Source organism: Mesoplodon densirostris, chromosome 16 (genome assembly GCF_025265405.1).
Source record: "Mesoplodon densirostris isolate mMesDen1 chromosome 16, mMesDen1 primary haplotype, whole genome shotgun sequence".
Lineage (NCBI taxonomy): Eukaryota > Metazoa > Chordata > Mammalia > Artiodactyla > Ziphiidae > Mesoplodon > Mesoplodon densirostris.
The window spans coordinates 35,125,047-35,140,158 of record NC_082676.1 but is presented as its reverse complement, the minus strand read 5'-3'; the positions used below and the strand labels follow the sequence as shown (position 1 = coordinate 35,140,158).

The 15,112-nt window shown below is 47.0% G+C and overlaps 1 protein-coding gene across 5 annotated transcripts; it reads left to right on the top strand.

The window, feature by feature from the left end:
* Positions 1-3,052: 3,052 nt before the first annotated feature.
* On the top strand, positions 3,053-13,414 carry ZNF3 (zinc finger protein 3). Of its 5 annotated transcripts, none has more exons than XM_060078693.1 (7): positions 3,053-3,139; positions 3,735-3,809; positions 4,283-4,411; positions 7,354-7,490; positions 8,446-8,537; positions 8,828-8,954; positions 10,674-13,414. In XM_060078693.1, exons 4-7 carry the CDS (start codon positions 7,436-7,438, stop codon positions 11,741-11,743), a joined length of 1,344 nt encoding a protein of 447 aa, XP_059934676.1. In that variant the 5' UTR covers positions 3,053-3,139; positions 3,735-3,809; positions 4,283-4,411; positions 7,354-7,435; the 3' UTR covers positions 11,744-13,414. The 5 variants fall into 5 exon arrangements, with proteins under 5 accessions (XP_059934676.1, XP_059934674.1, XP_059934678.1 ...); XM_060078695.1 differs by having other exon boundaries at positions 3,059-3,139; positions 3,699-3,809; positions 7,404-7,490; XM_060078690.1 differs by having other exon boundaries at positions 3,059-3,139; positions 3,699-3,809.
* Positions 13,415-15,112: the final 1,698 nt, after the last annotated feature.

Here is a 15,112-nt window from a genome sequence, read left to right as displayed (position 1 = left end):
ATTTGTAGAGATGTGGTTGGACTTAGAGTCTGTCATACAGAGTGAAGTAAGCCAGAAAAAGAAAAACAAGTATCATATATTAACACATATATATGGAATCTAGAAAAATGGTACAGATGAACCTATGTGTAGGGCAGGAATACAGACGCAGACATAGAGAACGGATGTGTGGACACAGTGGGGGAAGGAGAGGGTGGGACAAATTGGGAGATTAGGATTGACATATATATACTACCATGTGTAAAATAGCTAGTGGGAAACTGCTGTATAGCACAGGGGGCTCAGCTTGGTGCTCTGTGACCACCTAGATGGGGGGGATGGGTGGGGGGTAGGAGGGAGGGCCAAGAGGGAGGGGATGTAGGTATACATATAGCTGATTCACTTCATTGTACAGCAGAAACTAACACAACACTGTAAAGCAGTTTTACTCCAATAATAAAAAATATATATTGGCCGCAAGATTCCCAAAGAATCCTTTTGTTTGGTACCCCAGAAGTTTTGACACCCTGAGGGCAATGCACCATTGCAAGATTTGGGGGTGAGAAGCCTGACTATCTTCTGCCAGGTGGGGAAGGCGACCGAGAAAGAGGGTGCCCTGGCCACTGGGATGCTTTCCAGGAAAGCAGTTTTAAATGTGAACAGATAGAAAATAAGGATCTGGGGCAAACATGGCACTGAAAGCTGTGGGGACTGTGCAGGGCCGAGGTCTGCAGCCTGTGCACCGTCTCTGTCACCGTGGCACACTGGCCCGGCTCTGCTGTCGGGTCGTAAATTCACAGACAAACATGAATGGGTAACAACCGAAAACGGTGTGGGAACCGAGGAAATCAGGAATTTTGCACAGAAAGCTTTGGGAGATGTTGTTTACTGCAGTCTGCCTGAAGTTGGGACAAAATTGAACAAACAAGAGGAATTTGGTGCTTTGGAAAGTGTGAAAGCTGTGAGTGAACTCCACTCTCCTCTATCAGGAGATGTAACAGAAATGAATGAAGCTCTAGCAGAAATCCAGGACTTGTCCACAAATCTTGTTATGAAGATGGTTGGCTGATCAAGATGACACTCAGTAAGCCTTCAGAACTAGATGAACTAATGAGTGAGGAAGCATATGAGAAATACATAAAATCTATCGAGGAGTGAAAATGGAACCCCTAAATAAACTAGTTTGAAACAACTTAAAAAAAAAAAAAAGAAAGAAGGATCTGGAATTGATTCTTTCAGAACTGGCTGTGTCCTCACACTCTCTGGGAAGATTTGTGTGTTCTCCACCCTCTCCCTTCCCTATGCCCCCTCCCCCAGGTCCTCATATCCTTGTCTGAAAATGGCTACAGTCTGACATGAGACCCACATACGGCCACCAGTACCCTTCCTTCTATGGACCTCTGATAAGACTTATTATTTTTTAAATGAAATTAATACTTTTACTGCTTCATCAAGGACATTCTTAAATGAAACTGGATTTTTTTGAAAACTATGCATGCATGGCAATGAAGAATATAATAGTTCAGTTTTGTGCCATTACCTGAATTTATGCGAAGGCATTAGCAGTTTCACCCACGATTACTTTTGTAGCATCACTGCAAAGTCAACACAGTGAAAAAGACCAAAAAAATCTATCTTATGTAAACAGTTTTGACCTCCCAGACCACCTGGTCGCAGGGACCCGCACAGGTCCACAGAACATACTTTGCAAACTGCTCAAAATTAGATACTTCAAAGATAAGATAATGTTACAAATAATATCATACCAGAAGATTCGAGATTTTAGATGAAACAGATAAATTCATAGAAGAAAGTAACTTACCAAATCTGATTCAAGAGGAAACGGAGACATGAAAAACTCTAAGCCAAATTCTAGGCTTCAGAGATGAATTCTTGTGGAAGTCTCTTCTGAGATACAGAACAAGATAGATACAATTTTGTTCTAATCTGTTTGCAAAGCCACAGCTGCAGCTTACTTTAGGACAAATGGACTAAAGTGCAGATAACACTCTCTCTTCCCCTCACCAGCCTGTATCACTGCTGGAAAGTCTTCTCACCTCTGGACAGGGTCCTGCTCTTCATCACCTTTTCTTAGCACTTACCGTATTTTCTTGGAATTGATTAGATTACTGTCCTTAGAGTGAAGTCCCAGGAGAGTAAGGTCTGTTACATTGCAGAGCTGAAAGGGTGTGCTATAAATATTGGAGGCAGTAAAAATTGAGATCAACCGCGAGGCAGAGTCATAAGGGAAATCAGGAGATCACAAGGGTTCATTTTGTATATCATCTGAAAGACTTGATTCTCTCACTACCAGGATTCCTCCTGTGAGGGCATAAAAGTGAGTGAACCTGAGTGAGCCACGAAGACTCGCTCCTCATTCCCTCTAGCATTTCACACCTTCTTCACAGTGATGGGGCTTCACCAGTTTTCTATGATCTGGATGGATCGACATCGGTAACTTCCCCAAGTCTTTTCTGCTCGCTTGCCTTGTACAGGTTTTGTCCTCACGTGAACTCTCTGATGGGCCGGAATGTTTTCTTCAGATTTTAGTAATTTAAAGGAGGCATTTTTACAAGAAACAAACACAAAACTTGGTTTGTTTGGAAGCATAAACTTGGTTTATTTGGAAACTTCAAGTAAGGGTGAATGTTCTATATTGAATCCTTCCAGCGTCCTCCTGTTTGCTGCGTGTCGGCTTGGGACTCCGATCCCTCGGACACGGTGAGCAAGGCTCGGCACTCGGAGGCCCCGCGGGAGACCACGTGGGAGGGCAGCCAGGACCCACTCAGCCCCCTGCGCCCCGCCTTCTGCGCCCCGGCCGAGCATGCGCCCTGAGGACCAGGTGCGCGGCGCCCCACCCGGCCTGGCCAGCAGGGGGCGCGGCTGGCGGTGCCGCAGGCCTGGAGTGTCGCGTCGGTGCTGGGGCCCTGCGCCCAATCAGCAAACCACCGAGAGGCGAAGACCTTCCATTTTCCTAGAGGGAACAAGTGGATGTGGGGGGACCGGGGGAGGTGTGGGTGGTGGTGAATAGGACCGACCCGGAAGCGAAACGGAGCGAACTTCCGTTCTTTGTTCTGTCCCCAGTGTGTGGGTTTGTGACAGGGTCCGACGGGGCCTGGTCGGTGTCCGGCCCCCCAAATCTCCCGTCCCTGCCCCCAGGGTGAGTCCGGCCGCCCCCGGGGCTCGCGGTGGGACAGAGGCAGTGGTCGCCGGGGAAGGGGTGGTGTCCGTGCCGCTGCGGCCCGCGGGGTCCCCAGGCCCGCCCGGGGCAGGGTGCCGGGAGGCTCTGGTCCTGACTCCGCTTCCCCAGGGACCCCGCCCCCCAGCGGGCCCTGCATCGCGGGAGGAAAGGGGCTGCGGTTATGGTTCTGTGACAGCGCCCAACTCGAGTACTTTAAAGTTCTGGTATGGCTGCATAGGCGTTCCTCTCTTTAAAACAGCTGATGACAACGACCCTAACTTGGTCGTTCCCCGAGACGCTTTCATTTGATGTTAACACAGTTACAGTTATCCGCGCCCGCGGCACGAGAGAGGGTCGATTTTTTACTGGGCTGGGTCTGAGGACCAGAGAATGAGTTCAACGAAGTGTGCGCAGTTAAAACTATTCAGATTCCATAATAATCCCCTTGGCGCCCAGTAAATCTAGTCTTTTCCTAGAGTGGTACAACTGTGTCCCATTTCCAGTTGTAATAGATCCCTGATTTGATTCGCTTTTCAAGTGGGACTGAACACCGACCGGTGTTTCCATTCTGAAGGGCATGTGTAAACTCCAGGAGAGGATAAGCAGGATGCTGAACCTGAAGTCTGTGGGATAATTAGAGGAACTGAAGGTATTTATCCCCAAGAAGAGAAGTTTGTGGAGTGGGCATCATTTGGTTTCAGGTGTTTGGTGGAGAATTGTGTGGAAGGAGAAGATTCTATCATTGAAGGTCCATAGGGCACTAAGCCTCTGAGAGGTGAAGGTCCAAGGGGCAGGTTTTTAGTTTACCATCCGAAGACCTCTCTAATGGCTAAGCTGTGCAGCAATGGGACAGACTCCCAGCTGAAGCAGCTGAGAGTGTCTAACAAGTTAGCTGCCAGAACCTTAGGAACTTGAGAAGGTGTTTCTTGCCCTGGGTGGGAGGTTGACCTGGAGAATCTTGACTTCTGTTTCAGCTCTAAGGGTGCAACACAAATACCAGTTGTGGTCTTAATCAGTATTTATTAGCATATGTCCCCTCTCTTTTTCTCTTATCTCTAAATATCTAGATTAGAAGTGAAGTTTACATAAACATTTAAAATGCCTTTTTTTTTTTTCCCTTAGTCCTACAGCGTTGGCATCAACTAAAGTCAGAATTCCCAAGAACTTGAACAGAGGCTGCCAAGTTCCCAGTAATTGCTACTCTGGCCTTTTAGAGACCAACTCCAGAGAAGGAAGGAAAGAATCCAGGAGGTAAAGCTTTCCATGACTTGTTCTCACTGCCAGGTCATCTTTCCCAGTCCCCAGCAGCACTCCAGAGAGTGGGGTTGGCAGTGGAGCAGGGGAAGGGCCCTGCCAGGACCTGAAGCTCTGGGGGCACAATGGAGGTTTTTCTTTCTATGAGAAACATTGTTTACTGATCCAGACACCGGGGACTTTTTCTCAACAATATCCGTTTGAGCTCCAGCTTTGGTTAACCCAGCTGGGAGGAGGGAGTGTTGCTTTCTTCTCCGGAGTCAGAGCCTCTGACTTTCCCTTCCTTTCTAAGGGAGAGCTTAGACTGAGAGCGGATTTGTTGGGGGTGCCTGCTTATAACCAATCCTGGAGATTGTAAAGTTCGTTGACAGAAAAAGATGGCTGGCTCTGAGAAAGAGTTGAAGGGCCCCAGCCAAGAGGGCGATGGTGGCAAGAGGGTGTGTCACCTTGATTGTCAGTGGGTCTGGCTTATGCCTGATTCATTGCTTTTCACTGTGTTATGGCACTGGTGATGGGCCTTCTACATCCCCTTGCTGCCCAAAGACTATAGAGTTCTCTAAACTCTGAGTGACTCTTAGGGCCCCTCCCCTTTTTATACCTTAATGTGAATGCAATAGTCTGTAATGATGAAGCAAGTACCTTTTGCATTGCTGATTTTCTTACTCCTTTCAGTAGTGCTTTGCATTGTTAATTGGCACTCAACAAGTGTTTGTTACATGTGCAAATGAACAAAGAGGGAGGCACACAAAATCCAGGGGTTTTCCCTGTTCTTCCCTCAGTGTAAGGATGCGCTGGCAGCTGCAGCACCTATTCTCCATCTGTTGATTCTTGCCACAGCATTCAGTTGTGAAAAACAAACTTGTACTTGAGACCCAAACCTTCGTCTAGGTACTAATGTTACATCTTATTCCCTGGAGCCACAGAGAACAGCAACCGGGGAGTGGGGATCTTAGTAGGGACAAAAATGGAGTAATAAATAATCTTATGCTTTTTAAAAAGCATTGGTTCTTGCTTCAGGGACTTACATTCTGATCCAAGAAAATCTCTTATGAGAGAAGGGAGATAAAAAAGAAGGTTGGGGGGCTTCCCTGGTGGCGCAGTGGTTGAGGGTCCGCCTGCCGAAGCAGGGGATGCGGGTTTGTGCCCCGGTCTGGGAGGATCCCGCATGCCGCGGAGTGGCTGGGCCCGTGAGCCGTGGCCGCTGGGCCTGCGCGTCCAGAGCCTGTGCTCCGCAATGGGAGAGGCCACAGCAGTGAGAGGCCCGTGTACCGCAAAAAAAAAAAAAAAAGAAGGTTGGCTGCTACCTTCTTGGGGAGAGGAAACACAGCAACTGGGACTAGTCTCTCAGAACCTGGCAAATATATACACCCACCCCTGTGATGAGACGACACAAGGACCACAAAAAGGGACTAAATCCTTCAATAACATCCCACCTTTGACTGAGACTGGAAGCAGAAAACTTATCTTTTTTTTTTTTTTTTTTTTTTTTTGGCCACACCGCACAGCTTGTGGAGTATCAGTTCCCTGACCAAGGATTGAACGCAGGCCACAGCAGTGAAAGCGTCGAATCCTAACCACTAGATTGCCAGGGAGTTTCTGAATTTATCTTAATTTAATAGATCTGAGCTATTTGCCCTGGTTCTGTGAGACAGGTATTGTTTCCTCAGGGTTTTTAAATTAAGACAGAACTTATGGAAACTCCCCCATGGTCTCTGTTATTTGGGTGCTTTTTCATGGCCCCTCTTCCTCTAAGGATAGCACCTACATTTAATATAACAGCTAGAAACCTACCACAGTAAGTTTTCTTTCCTTCTACTAATTCTAACATTTATGAGGGTTTAAAAAAAATCTATATAGGGCTTCCCTGGTGGCGCAGTGGTTAAGAACCCACCTGCCAATGCAGGGGACATGGGTTCGAGCCCTGGTCTGGGAAGATCCCACATGCTGTGGAGCAACTAAGCCCATGCACCACAACTACTGAGCCTGCGCACCACAACTACTGAAGCCCGTGCGCCTACAGCCCATGCTCCGCAATAAGAGAAGCCACCGCAATGAGAAGCCCGTACACCGCAATGAAGAGTAGCCCCTGCACGCCTCAACTAGAGAAAAGCCCGCATGCAGCAACAAAGACCCAGTGCAGCCAAAAATAAAATAAAAAATCTGTATACATTAGCTTTATCCATTATTACAAGTATTCTTAAAAGTTGATATGATACTTACATTTTGCAGTCTGCGTGTAACACTTTTTCACTTTAATATTTTTCATGTGACTAGTTGCTTCATATTTCATTCTGCTAATGGCATCATTTGGCACCCGTGTTCCCCATTTTTTGTTGTTAGAAATATCACTCAGTGTTGCTGGGGGAGCCTAAAGTGGGATGTGGCCCAGGAACTTCGGCCTTTGACCTGAAAGACTAATCCCAGTTGCTGCATTTCCTCTTTGCTGTTCTGGTACTAACTGAAATGCTAGTTTCCCTCTGTCTGTATTCAAGAGGGTTTTTAAAAATTATCTTTGGGACTTCCCTGGTGGCGCAGTGGTTAGGAATCTGCCTGCCAATGCAGGGGACACAGGTTCGAGCCCTGGTCCAGGAAGATCCCACATTCTGCAGAGCAACTAAGCCCGTGCACCACAACTACTGAGCCTGCGCTCTAGAGCCCGCCGAGCCACAACTACTGAGCCCACATGCTGCAACTACTGAGCCCGTTTGCTGCAACTACTTAAGCCTGCACGCCTAGAGCCCGTGCTTCACAATAAGAAGCCACCTCAATGAGAAGCCCGCGCACATCAACAAAGAGTAGCCCCGCTTGCCACAACTAAAGGAAGCCCACGCGCAGCAACGAAGACCCAATGCAGCCAAAAATAAATAAAATTAAAAAAAATATATATATATATATATATATATAAATTATCTTTGAACCTTGAACTTTTCCTTCTACAGTGCTTCCTCATTCTCATTCAAAACCTGTTTCCTGCTGACTCTGCAAATAGGAGACCAGAGATCCGAGCTTCACACCCGACCCATGGAAACTCAGGCTGATCGAGTATCTCAGGAACCTCAGGCCCTGCTTGAGAGTGGTAAGGAATCAGGGTTCCCTCGTCTTTTTATTCAGCCATTCAGCAATCACCTGTTGAAATCCCTCATTCACCAAGTGCTGGGCTAACTTCTGGAATCCAGACTGGATAGGACATAGTCCTTGCCTTTCACTAGCTCCCCGCCTAGTGGGGAAAGGCGGAATGAAGCCATTAGTTAAGTATAGTTTGGAACTTCCCTGGTGGCGCAGTGGATAAGACTCCGTGCTCCCAATGCAGGGGGCCCGGGTCCATCCTTGGTCAGGGAACTAGAGTCCACATGCCACAGCTAAGAAGTCCGCATGCCGCAACTAAAGATCCTGCATGCCGTAACAAAGACCTGGCGGAGCCAAAATAAATGTTTTTTTAAAAAAAGAGTTACAGGAAAAGATATATGATCAAGCACGGAAACAGGAAACAAGATATATCATCTAGCACAGAAACAGGAAACATTTTGTAGTGTGTAGATTTGATCTGGGGATAGAGAAAAAAGAGAACAGTTGTGGGCATTGTGTCTTCAGTCAGGGCTGGGATGAAGCCCGTTTTCCTCTGGTCAAGAATTTTGTCCAGGAGTTTGAGATGTGGAGAATGACGGAAGGGACATGAACAGGATAGCTTGTGTTCTGGCCAGGCTTGAGAGGATGGACGAGAATACACGAATCACTAACAGTAGTTCAGGGCAGATGTCATGAAGAGTAGAGTGACTGGAAAGAAAGAAAGGGACCTGGGGCAGACCAGAGAGCCTGGGTCACCAGGGCTTTGGGTGTCTTTCCTCAGGCAGGAAGGCCCACGCTGAGCGTGCCGGCCGTAAGTGTAAGCACCTTCTGTAGCTGCAGACGGAGTGAACTTAGAAATGTAAGAGGGGGTGGGTCCTTGGTTGTCCCAGGACCTGTGAGTTTTCTGTAGGTCGAGAGGCTCAAGTGCAGATAGACTGACTCATGGACCCTTTAATTGTCCTCAGCTCTTCCTTCCTCAAAAGTTCCTGCATTTTCCGACAAGGACAGTCTGGGGGATGAGATGTTGGCAGCTGCACTGCTGAAGGCCAAGGCCCAGGTAAGCTGTGCTTTTCTTTATCCTCCTTTCCCTTCCCATTTTGCAGAAGTTTTTTGTGTAGCAACATCCCATTCAGTGCCCTGAACTATGATTCCCTCTATCAGGACTGTGGGCGTTTCCTGCTACACAGTGGAACTTCGCTTTATCTCAGACTCTCTTCTCTCCTCCTCCACCCTGACCTCCTCTCCCACTTCCCAATATGCGTTATTCAGCCCCATCCCGAATTAGCTTTTGGCTCTACCAGTCCCATCCCGCAGCCTGAAATTGCACGGGAGAACATGTTGTTTCAGGAATTGGTGACCTTTGAGGATGTGGCTGTGTATTTCATCCGGAAGGAGTGGAAGCGTTTGGAGCCTGCTCAGAGAGACCTCTATAGGGATGTGATGCTGGAGAATTACGGGAACGTGTTCTCCCTGGGTAAGGAGCGATGCTTCCTCAGTAAAACTCCCTTGGCATTTCTCTGCTTCCTTGTTTGCTAGTAATAGTTGAGTCACTGAAAACCATTAGCTAAGGACTGACTTAGTCTCAGAAAATTCTAACAATAGTAGCAACTCCCATTTGTACAGTAACTTGTAGTTCATAAAGAGTGTTCATAGATATTCTCTCATTTAATCCTCACAGTGATGCAGCTATTGAGGTAGCCAGAATTAGCCTCATTTTATAGGCAAGGAAAGAGAGGTCAGAGATCTTAAATGCTTTGCATACGGTCATATTGCTAGTGACTGGCAGGACTCGAGCCCTGGCCTTTTAATTCTATACTTCTTTTTAAATCTGGCACTTTTTTCCATGTTATTCTTAGGACTTAACATTAACATATAACCCAGAGATTTTCCCAAAAGATTACATATTGGGATCCCTAAACATGTGAGGTACTGCTCAGTGCCCAAGTGAACATTCTGGAACTCTGTCTAGCTCCTCCCCTTCTCTGTCGGACTTCCTTTAGGGATCTGTTGATTTGTGGGTGGACCTAGTGTAATTGCTGCTCTTGTAGAAATTTCAACTTGCGTTAGGGAGGAGAGCAGTTAGCTTCTTAACCTGTCGTCTGTGGACTCTTCATTCCTTTACCCTCGCCTGCTTTCAGTGAGGACATTCTCCTGGGCAAGGCCGGGGGTCTTCCTGACTCCCATTTGAGAACTCCCCATGCATTTCCTCTCTGTCCCCTGCAGATCCTGGGTCTGGGATTGAGCTCTGGGGCCGTTTGGTATGAACAGGATAAACCTTGTCCCATGTCTTTCCCTGTGAGCAGGATTCCCATTTCTGAATTTTGACATGATCTCTGGGCTGAAGTGAGAGGAAGAGCCGAGGGTCCTGGGTTTGAAGGGCACTGAGCAGAGAGGTCCTGAGAGGTACCTGTTCAGGTGAGGGAGATACAGCTCTTTCTGTCCCTAACACTCACTGCCCTGCCTTTACTCTCACAATGTTGACAGACTAAAAATGCTAACAGTCTGGACCCTTTACCCTTGTCCTCTGTGCCTAAAGTTCCCTTAGAAACCCCAGAGCAGTGAAAATAGCGAAGGCAAACTTGGAAACTGTTGACATAGCCTCACATCGTAGCACAGCGTTCTAGGCCTGGGGCCCAGAGATGGACTGACCTCTGTCTCAGGCCTGTTTCCATGGACTTGGCATATAGGTGCCACGACTACAGACCCGAGTGTCCTTTTCTCCTGGGGCTACAGGGCTTCACCCTTGTCGCTTTGTATTCATCACCTTCCCACTTTTCTCCACACCGTCTGTGGTTAGTTTCTCATACCTGCTCCCCACTTCATCCTCTAACTGTTTTGCAGTCACCATCTCCCAGGTTATGTTCAGTCTCTGACATCTAGGACTTTGTCACTTCATTAAACCGTGTGTCCTGTCTCTTCTGTTTTTGGTTCCCTGCCTCTGCCTGATCCAGCTTTCTCTACACTTCCACCTCCACCTCTTTTCTCGATTTTCCTTCCTGCCTTTCTCCTTCCCTGTTTCCTTGGCCCGGTTCTCTTATTCTGCCTTAGCTACGTACAGCCTGGGTAGGCCTCTTTGCACACAGATAAGAGGCATGTGCTTTTAGCCTGTGAACATTATGTGATTATACTGTCTCTGGTTTTGATTCTTTTTCCCACAAAGAACAAGTGACATTTGTGTTTTGTATTGTGCCAGATGGTGAGACCAGAACTGAACATGATCCAGAAATTTCTGAAGATACAGGATCACACGGGGTGCTATTGGGAAGATTCCAAAAGGATATTTCTCAGGGTCTTAAGTTTGAAGAAGCCTATGAACAAGAAGTCAGTCTGAAGAGGCAGCTGGGGAGCTCCTCTGGAGAGAGACTGAATAGGAAGATACAGGATTTTGGTCAAGTGACAGTTGAAGAAAAGCGAACCCCCATGGGAGGGAGAAGTGAGAAATACAGCGATCTGGGGAACAGCTTCACTGTGAGTTCCAACCTTATTTCCCAGCAGAGACTTCCTGTGGGAGACAGACCCCATAAGTGTGATGAATGTAGCAAGAGCTTTAATCGAACTTCAGACCTTATTCAGCATCAGAGAATCCACACCGGGGAGAAACCCTATGAATGTAGTGAGTGTGGGAAGGCCTTCAGCCAGAGCTCACATCTTATTCAGCATCAGAGGATCCACACTGGGGAGAAACCTTATGAATGTAACGACTGTGGGAAGACCTTCAGTTGCAGCTCTGCTCTCATTCTCCACCGGAGGATCCACACTGGAGAGAAACCCTATGAATGTAATGAGTGTGGGAAAACCTTTAGCTGGAGCTCCACCCTCACTCACCACCAGAGAATCCACACTGGAGAGAAACCCTATGCTTGTAACGAGTGTGGGAAGGCCTTCAGCAGGAGCTCCACCCTTATTCATCACCAGAGAATCCACACTGGAGAGAAGCCCTATGAATGTAATGAGTGTGGGAAGGCCTTCAGCCAGAGCTCACACCTCTATCAGCACCAGAGGATCCACACTGGAGAGAAGCCCTATGAATGTATGGAATGTGGAGGGAAGTTTACCTATAGCTCAGGCCTTATTCAGCATCAAAGGATCCACACAGGGGAGAATCCCTATGAATGTAGTGAGTGTGGGAAAGCCTTTAGGTACAGCTCAGCTCTTGTTCGCCACCAGAGAATTCACACTGGAGAGAAGCCTTTGAATGTAATGGGAGTGAGCAAAAGTTCTCTCCGAGTTACTGCTGAATTAAATATCAGAGAGTCTACGTGAAAGAGAGCCAGATGCCTGTTTTCCTCACTTCCTCTGAGTTTCAAGAGCTCCTGCCTTACTATATAAGTATGAACAATTTGGGACGTGTCCCTTCCGACTCCATCCTTTCGCCTTAGAGAATGGGGCATATTGGGCAAATCATCCTGGCACAGTGGTTAGCAACCTAGTCAGTTTTCCCAGGAATGACACCAGCCTTGAAAAATTAGGGTGCAAGCAGCAGGTTAAGTGCTGGGAGTAGAGGGAAGCTCTGGGACCAGTCTCCTTCCATTTGGGAAGGGAGTTTGCACTAGACCATTTTTCTCACACCATTTCCAAGGTGGGGATGGAAGCACAATAGGAATAAAATTCCAAGGATTCCTCTAACTGGAGTCAGCACAGAAGAAAGTAGAATGTTTTGGGTCGTGTTTTTGCTAGAAAGGGGAAATGGAGGCTGTATTTCAAAGCCACTGCTTCTAATCCAGCTTTAAATTTTGATAAGGAATGTGCTATTTTGTTTCATGACTTCATTAATTACGGGAATCTGGTGCTGAGGGATTTGTTATTTTGTTGGGCATGGGGGAAGGCCCCAAGAGAGATTTTCTGTAGTGACTATATCCTTCAGGGCTCTTGGAGCAGCAAGACCAAGTTGCCAAGAGCAGTCTGACGATATGGGTGGAGAACTCACTCTTCCCTTTTGTGACAGTGAGTCTAACATGAGGGAAAGGATCAAAAGCATTTAGCACTGGCCTCTGTCTCATTCCCTCCCCTCTCCCTCTTCCTCTTGGCACTCCTGTGATGGAAAGTGATTTAATCTAAACCCCTAGCAACTAAGGACACTTTTAGGATCTCGCTCAGCCAGCTTGCCCTGCCCTCTGATACCGATGACCTCTGACATCTGGCACCAGCAGCCCGACCTTTCCCGACCCCACCTCTGACTTCAACAGCCAAGTGTGAATGCAGAGAGCACAGCCCAGAGGAGGAAGCTCAGGTCTGAGCCTGGCATCAGGGCTCCTTGCTGGCTTAGGATGGAGCTCCCCGAGTTTTCCCAGCGGAAGGGATGACCTTTTGTTATATTTTCCAAATCCTGCTCATCCTGTAGCATAAATCAAATGCACTATTAAACAGAATAGTTTTCCAGAAGGACAGATGGAGTGTGTTTTTGTGCTGGGGCCAAATTTATTTCGGCTTAAACAAGAAACATTAGTGACTGTAAATGGAATCTTTAAAACTTTTTACAGACAGCTGTTTCTCTTCTAGTCTCAAATCTGTGACCTCTCTCCCTTGACTCTGTCCTTTCCTCTGCACACTGCCACAGAGTATCTTATCTCATTTACACAGCCGCTTACACGTCCGTACCCACCTTTAGGATTTCATGTGCTGCATGGCGTTCTGTGTTGCACGATACTTTAACACCAGCAACCAAAACTAGAAAGGTGTTTCTGAGTATGGGGTTCTTGACAAGAGCATGCTTGGATGTTGGGTAACAGTAGGCGTATTGAGGCAATTCCCTAGCGGCCCAGTGGTTGGGACTCGGTGCTCTCATTGCCACGGCCCCGGGTTCCATCCCTGGTCGGGGAACTAAGATCCCGCAAGCAGCATGTCTTGGCTAAAAATCGCGCCCCCCCCCAAAAAAAAAAAAAAAAAAACCAATAGGCATATTGAGATTTCTTGGTTTGGCTCTTGGTGGGAGGTTACAGTCATGGAGAAGGCTGAGATGAAAGTCTGATGGAATAAAAGGAAATGTCTGGAACTCTGACCTCTGAAAAATTTTGGATCATATATTGTGACTGACTAATATGTTTTTAATTTCTTAAAACGACCATGAAACTCATCATTTTTGGCTCGTCTTTGACACCCACCATAGACTTGAGATTGACCAAGTGTAGACCACAAACTATCATAGCAGGGTCACGAGGCTGCTTGTTAGTAATGCAGGTGTCTGGAGTCCCAAGTCAGACCTATAAAGTATAATTCCTGAGGGTAGAGCCTAAACATTTACACTGAGAAGGAAGAAATAGTAAGGAAATGGAGGAAATTTCTAAAAGATAAACCTGAGCTAGGCCGTATAAGACCCATGTGTAAAGGAGAGGAGGTTCCAGGCAGGACAGTTTGGGGTGGGCCTGAGCCTGGCTGCTCGTGCAGGTTCAACTGTGAAGCTCTGGGAAAGACCCCTTAACAGGTAGAACTGGTGATGGACAGTCACTGCACAGCAGGGCTCAGCCTTCTGACCACCCCCGACCCCTACCCCTACCCCTAGAAGACTTCATGACACTTCTCAGAGCATCTCAGGGGGGCCCCTGAGACTGAGCAGGGCCACTGTGTGAAAAATATGTTTTTTAAAAAATATCTTTGAAACAGCTACAACATCTGATTCACCTGATTCTCCTGATTGTTCATTCCTTTTTCTCTTAATGATTCCTCTTTTCTCAGTCCCTAATTGAGCATTCCTTAATGTTCAGTCACCGTATCGGTGGTATCTTCCTATGCCATTATCCTTGGAACCCATTTATTCCCATGGCTTCGACTGTTAACCTCTATTCAATTAAATTTTAAATCTGCACATGGGGTACTGATCACTCTCAAGCTCCAGTCTCGGGTCTCTAGCAGACTGCGGGGCATTTACACTTGGGCCTCTTAAAAGTTTCAAATTATTTGCTTCAAACCAAATATGTTTTTTGCCCCATATACTGCCCCAAATTTTCTGTAAACCTCTCGGGGTCTAAACTTCTGAGTTTTCTTTAATTATGCTCATCCTCCTACATCTGACCAGTGTCAAGTCCTGGGCAGTTTCAATAAGCCAGGTGTGGAAAGACGTTGTCAGAGGGGAAGGTTTCAGAGTTGAGTCACGGAGGTGGTGGGGTTTCCAGTGAAGGTAATAATAGCGGACACGTGGCATACACTCTTCCTGGCCCTTTCCCAAGTGGTGTTCATATATTAGATCATTTAATCCTCACAACAACCTGTGTGTGAGGCAGGTGTTAGTATTAACCCCGTCTTACAGAAGAGAAAACAACTGAACTTGCCTAGGGCATGGCCTAGACGCCTTGGATGTGACGTCAGGAGGCCGGTGTGAAGAGCAAACGTCATCCAGGCAATTGCCTTGTCCTGTCAGTTACAATTCTACCATCTCCTTCCTAGTTCCTCCTCTTTGTTTCCTTTGTTGCGAACCCTAGAGTTCAGGTCTTTATGACTGTTCCTCTGGATCACATCAATAGTCTCCTAATGGACTAATACCTTTGTTTTCTCTCCAGTTAATCTCCCCTAAGCTCTACTCCCATCTTGTCACTGCTTTACCAACAAGTTTCAATGTCTTCTCCCTCCTTAAAGGATAAAATTCAAACTCCTTAGCCATAGAGTCCAGGCTTTCCTTGAGCTGGTGTCTACATATCT

Coding starts and splice junctions, on each gene's coding strand:
- ZNF3 (XM_060078693.1), top strand. CDS start 7,436: ATGGAAACTCAGGCTGATCGAGTATCTCAGGAACCTCAGGCCCTGCTT. Junction 7,491..8,445: donor TCAGGCCCTGCTTGAGAGTG/GTAAGGAATCAG, acceptor AATTGTCCTCAG/CTCTTCCTTCCTCAAAAGTT. Junction 8,538..8,827: donor TGCTGAAGGCCAAGGCCCAG/GTAAGCTGTGCT, acceptor ATGTTGTTTCAG/GAATTGGTGACCTTTGAGGA.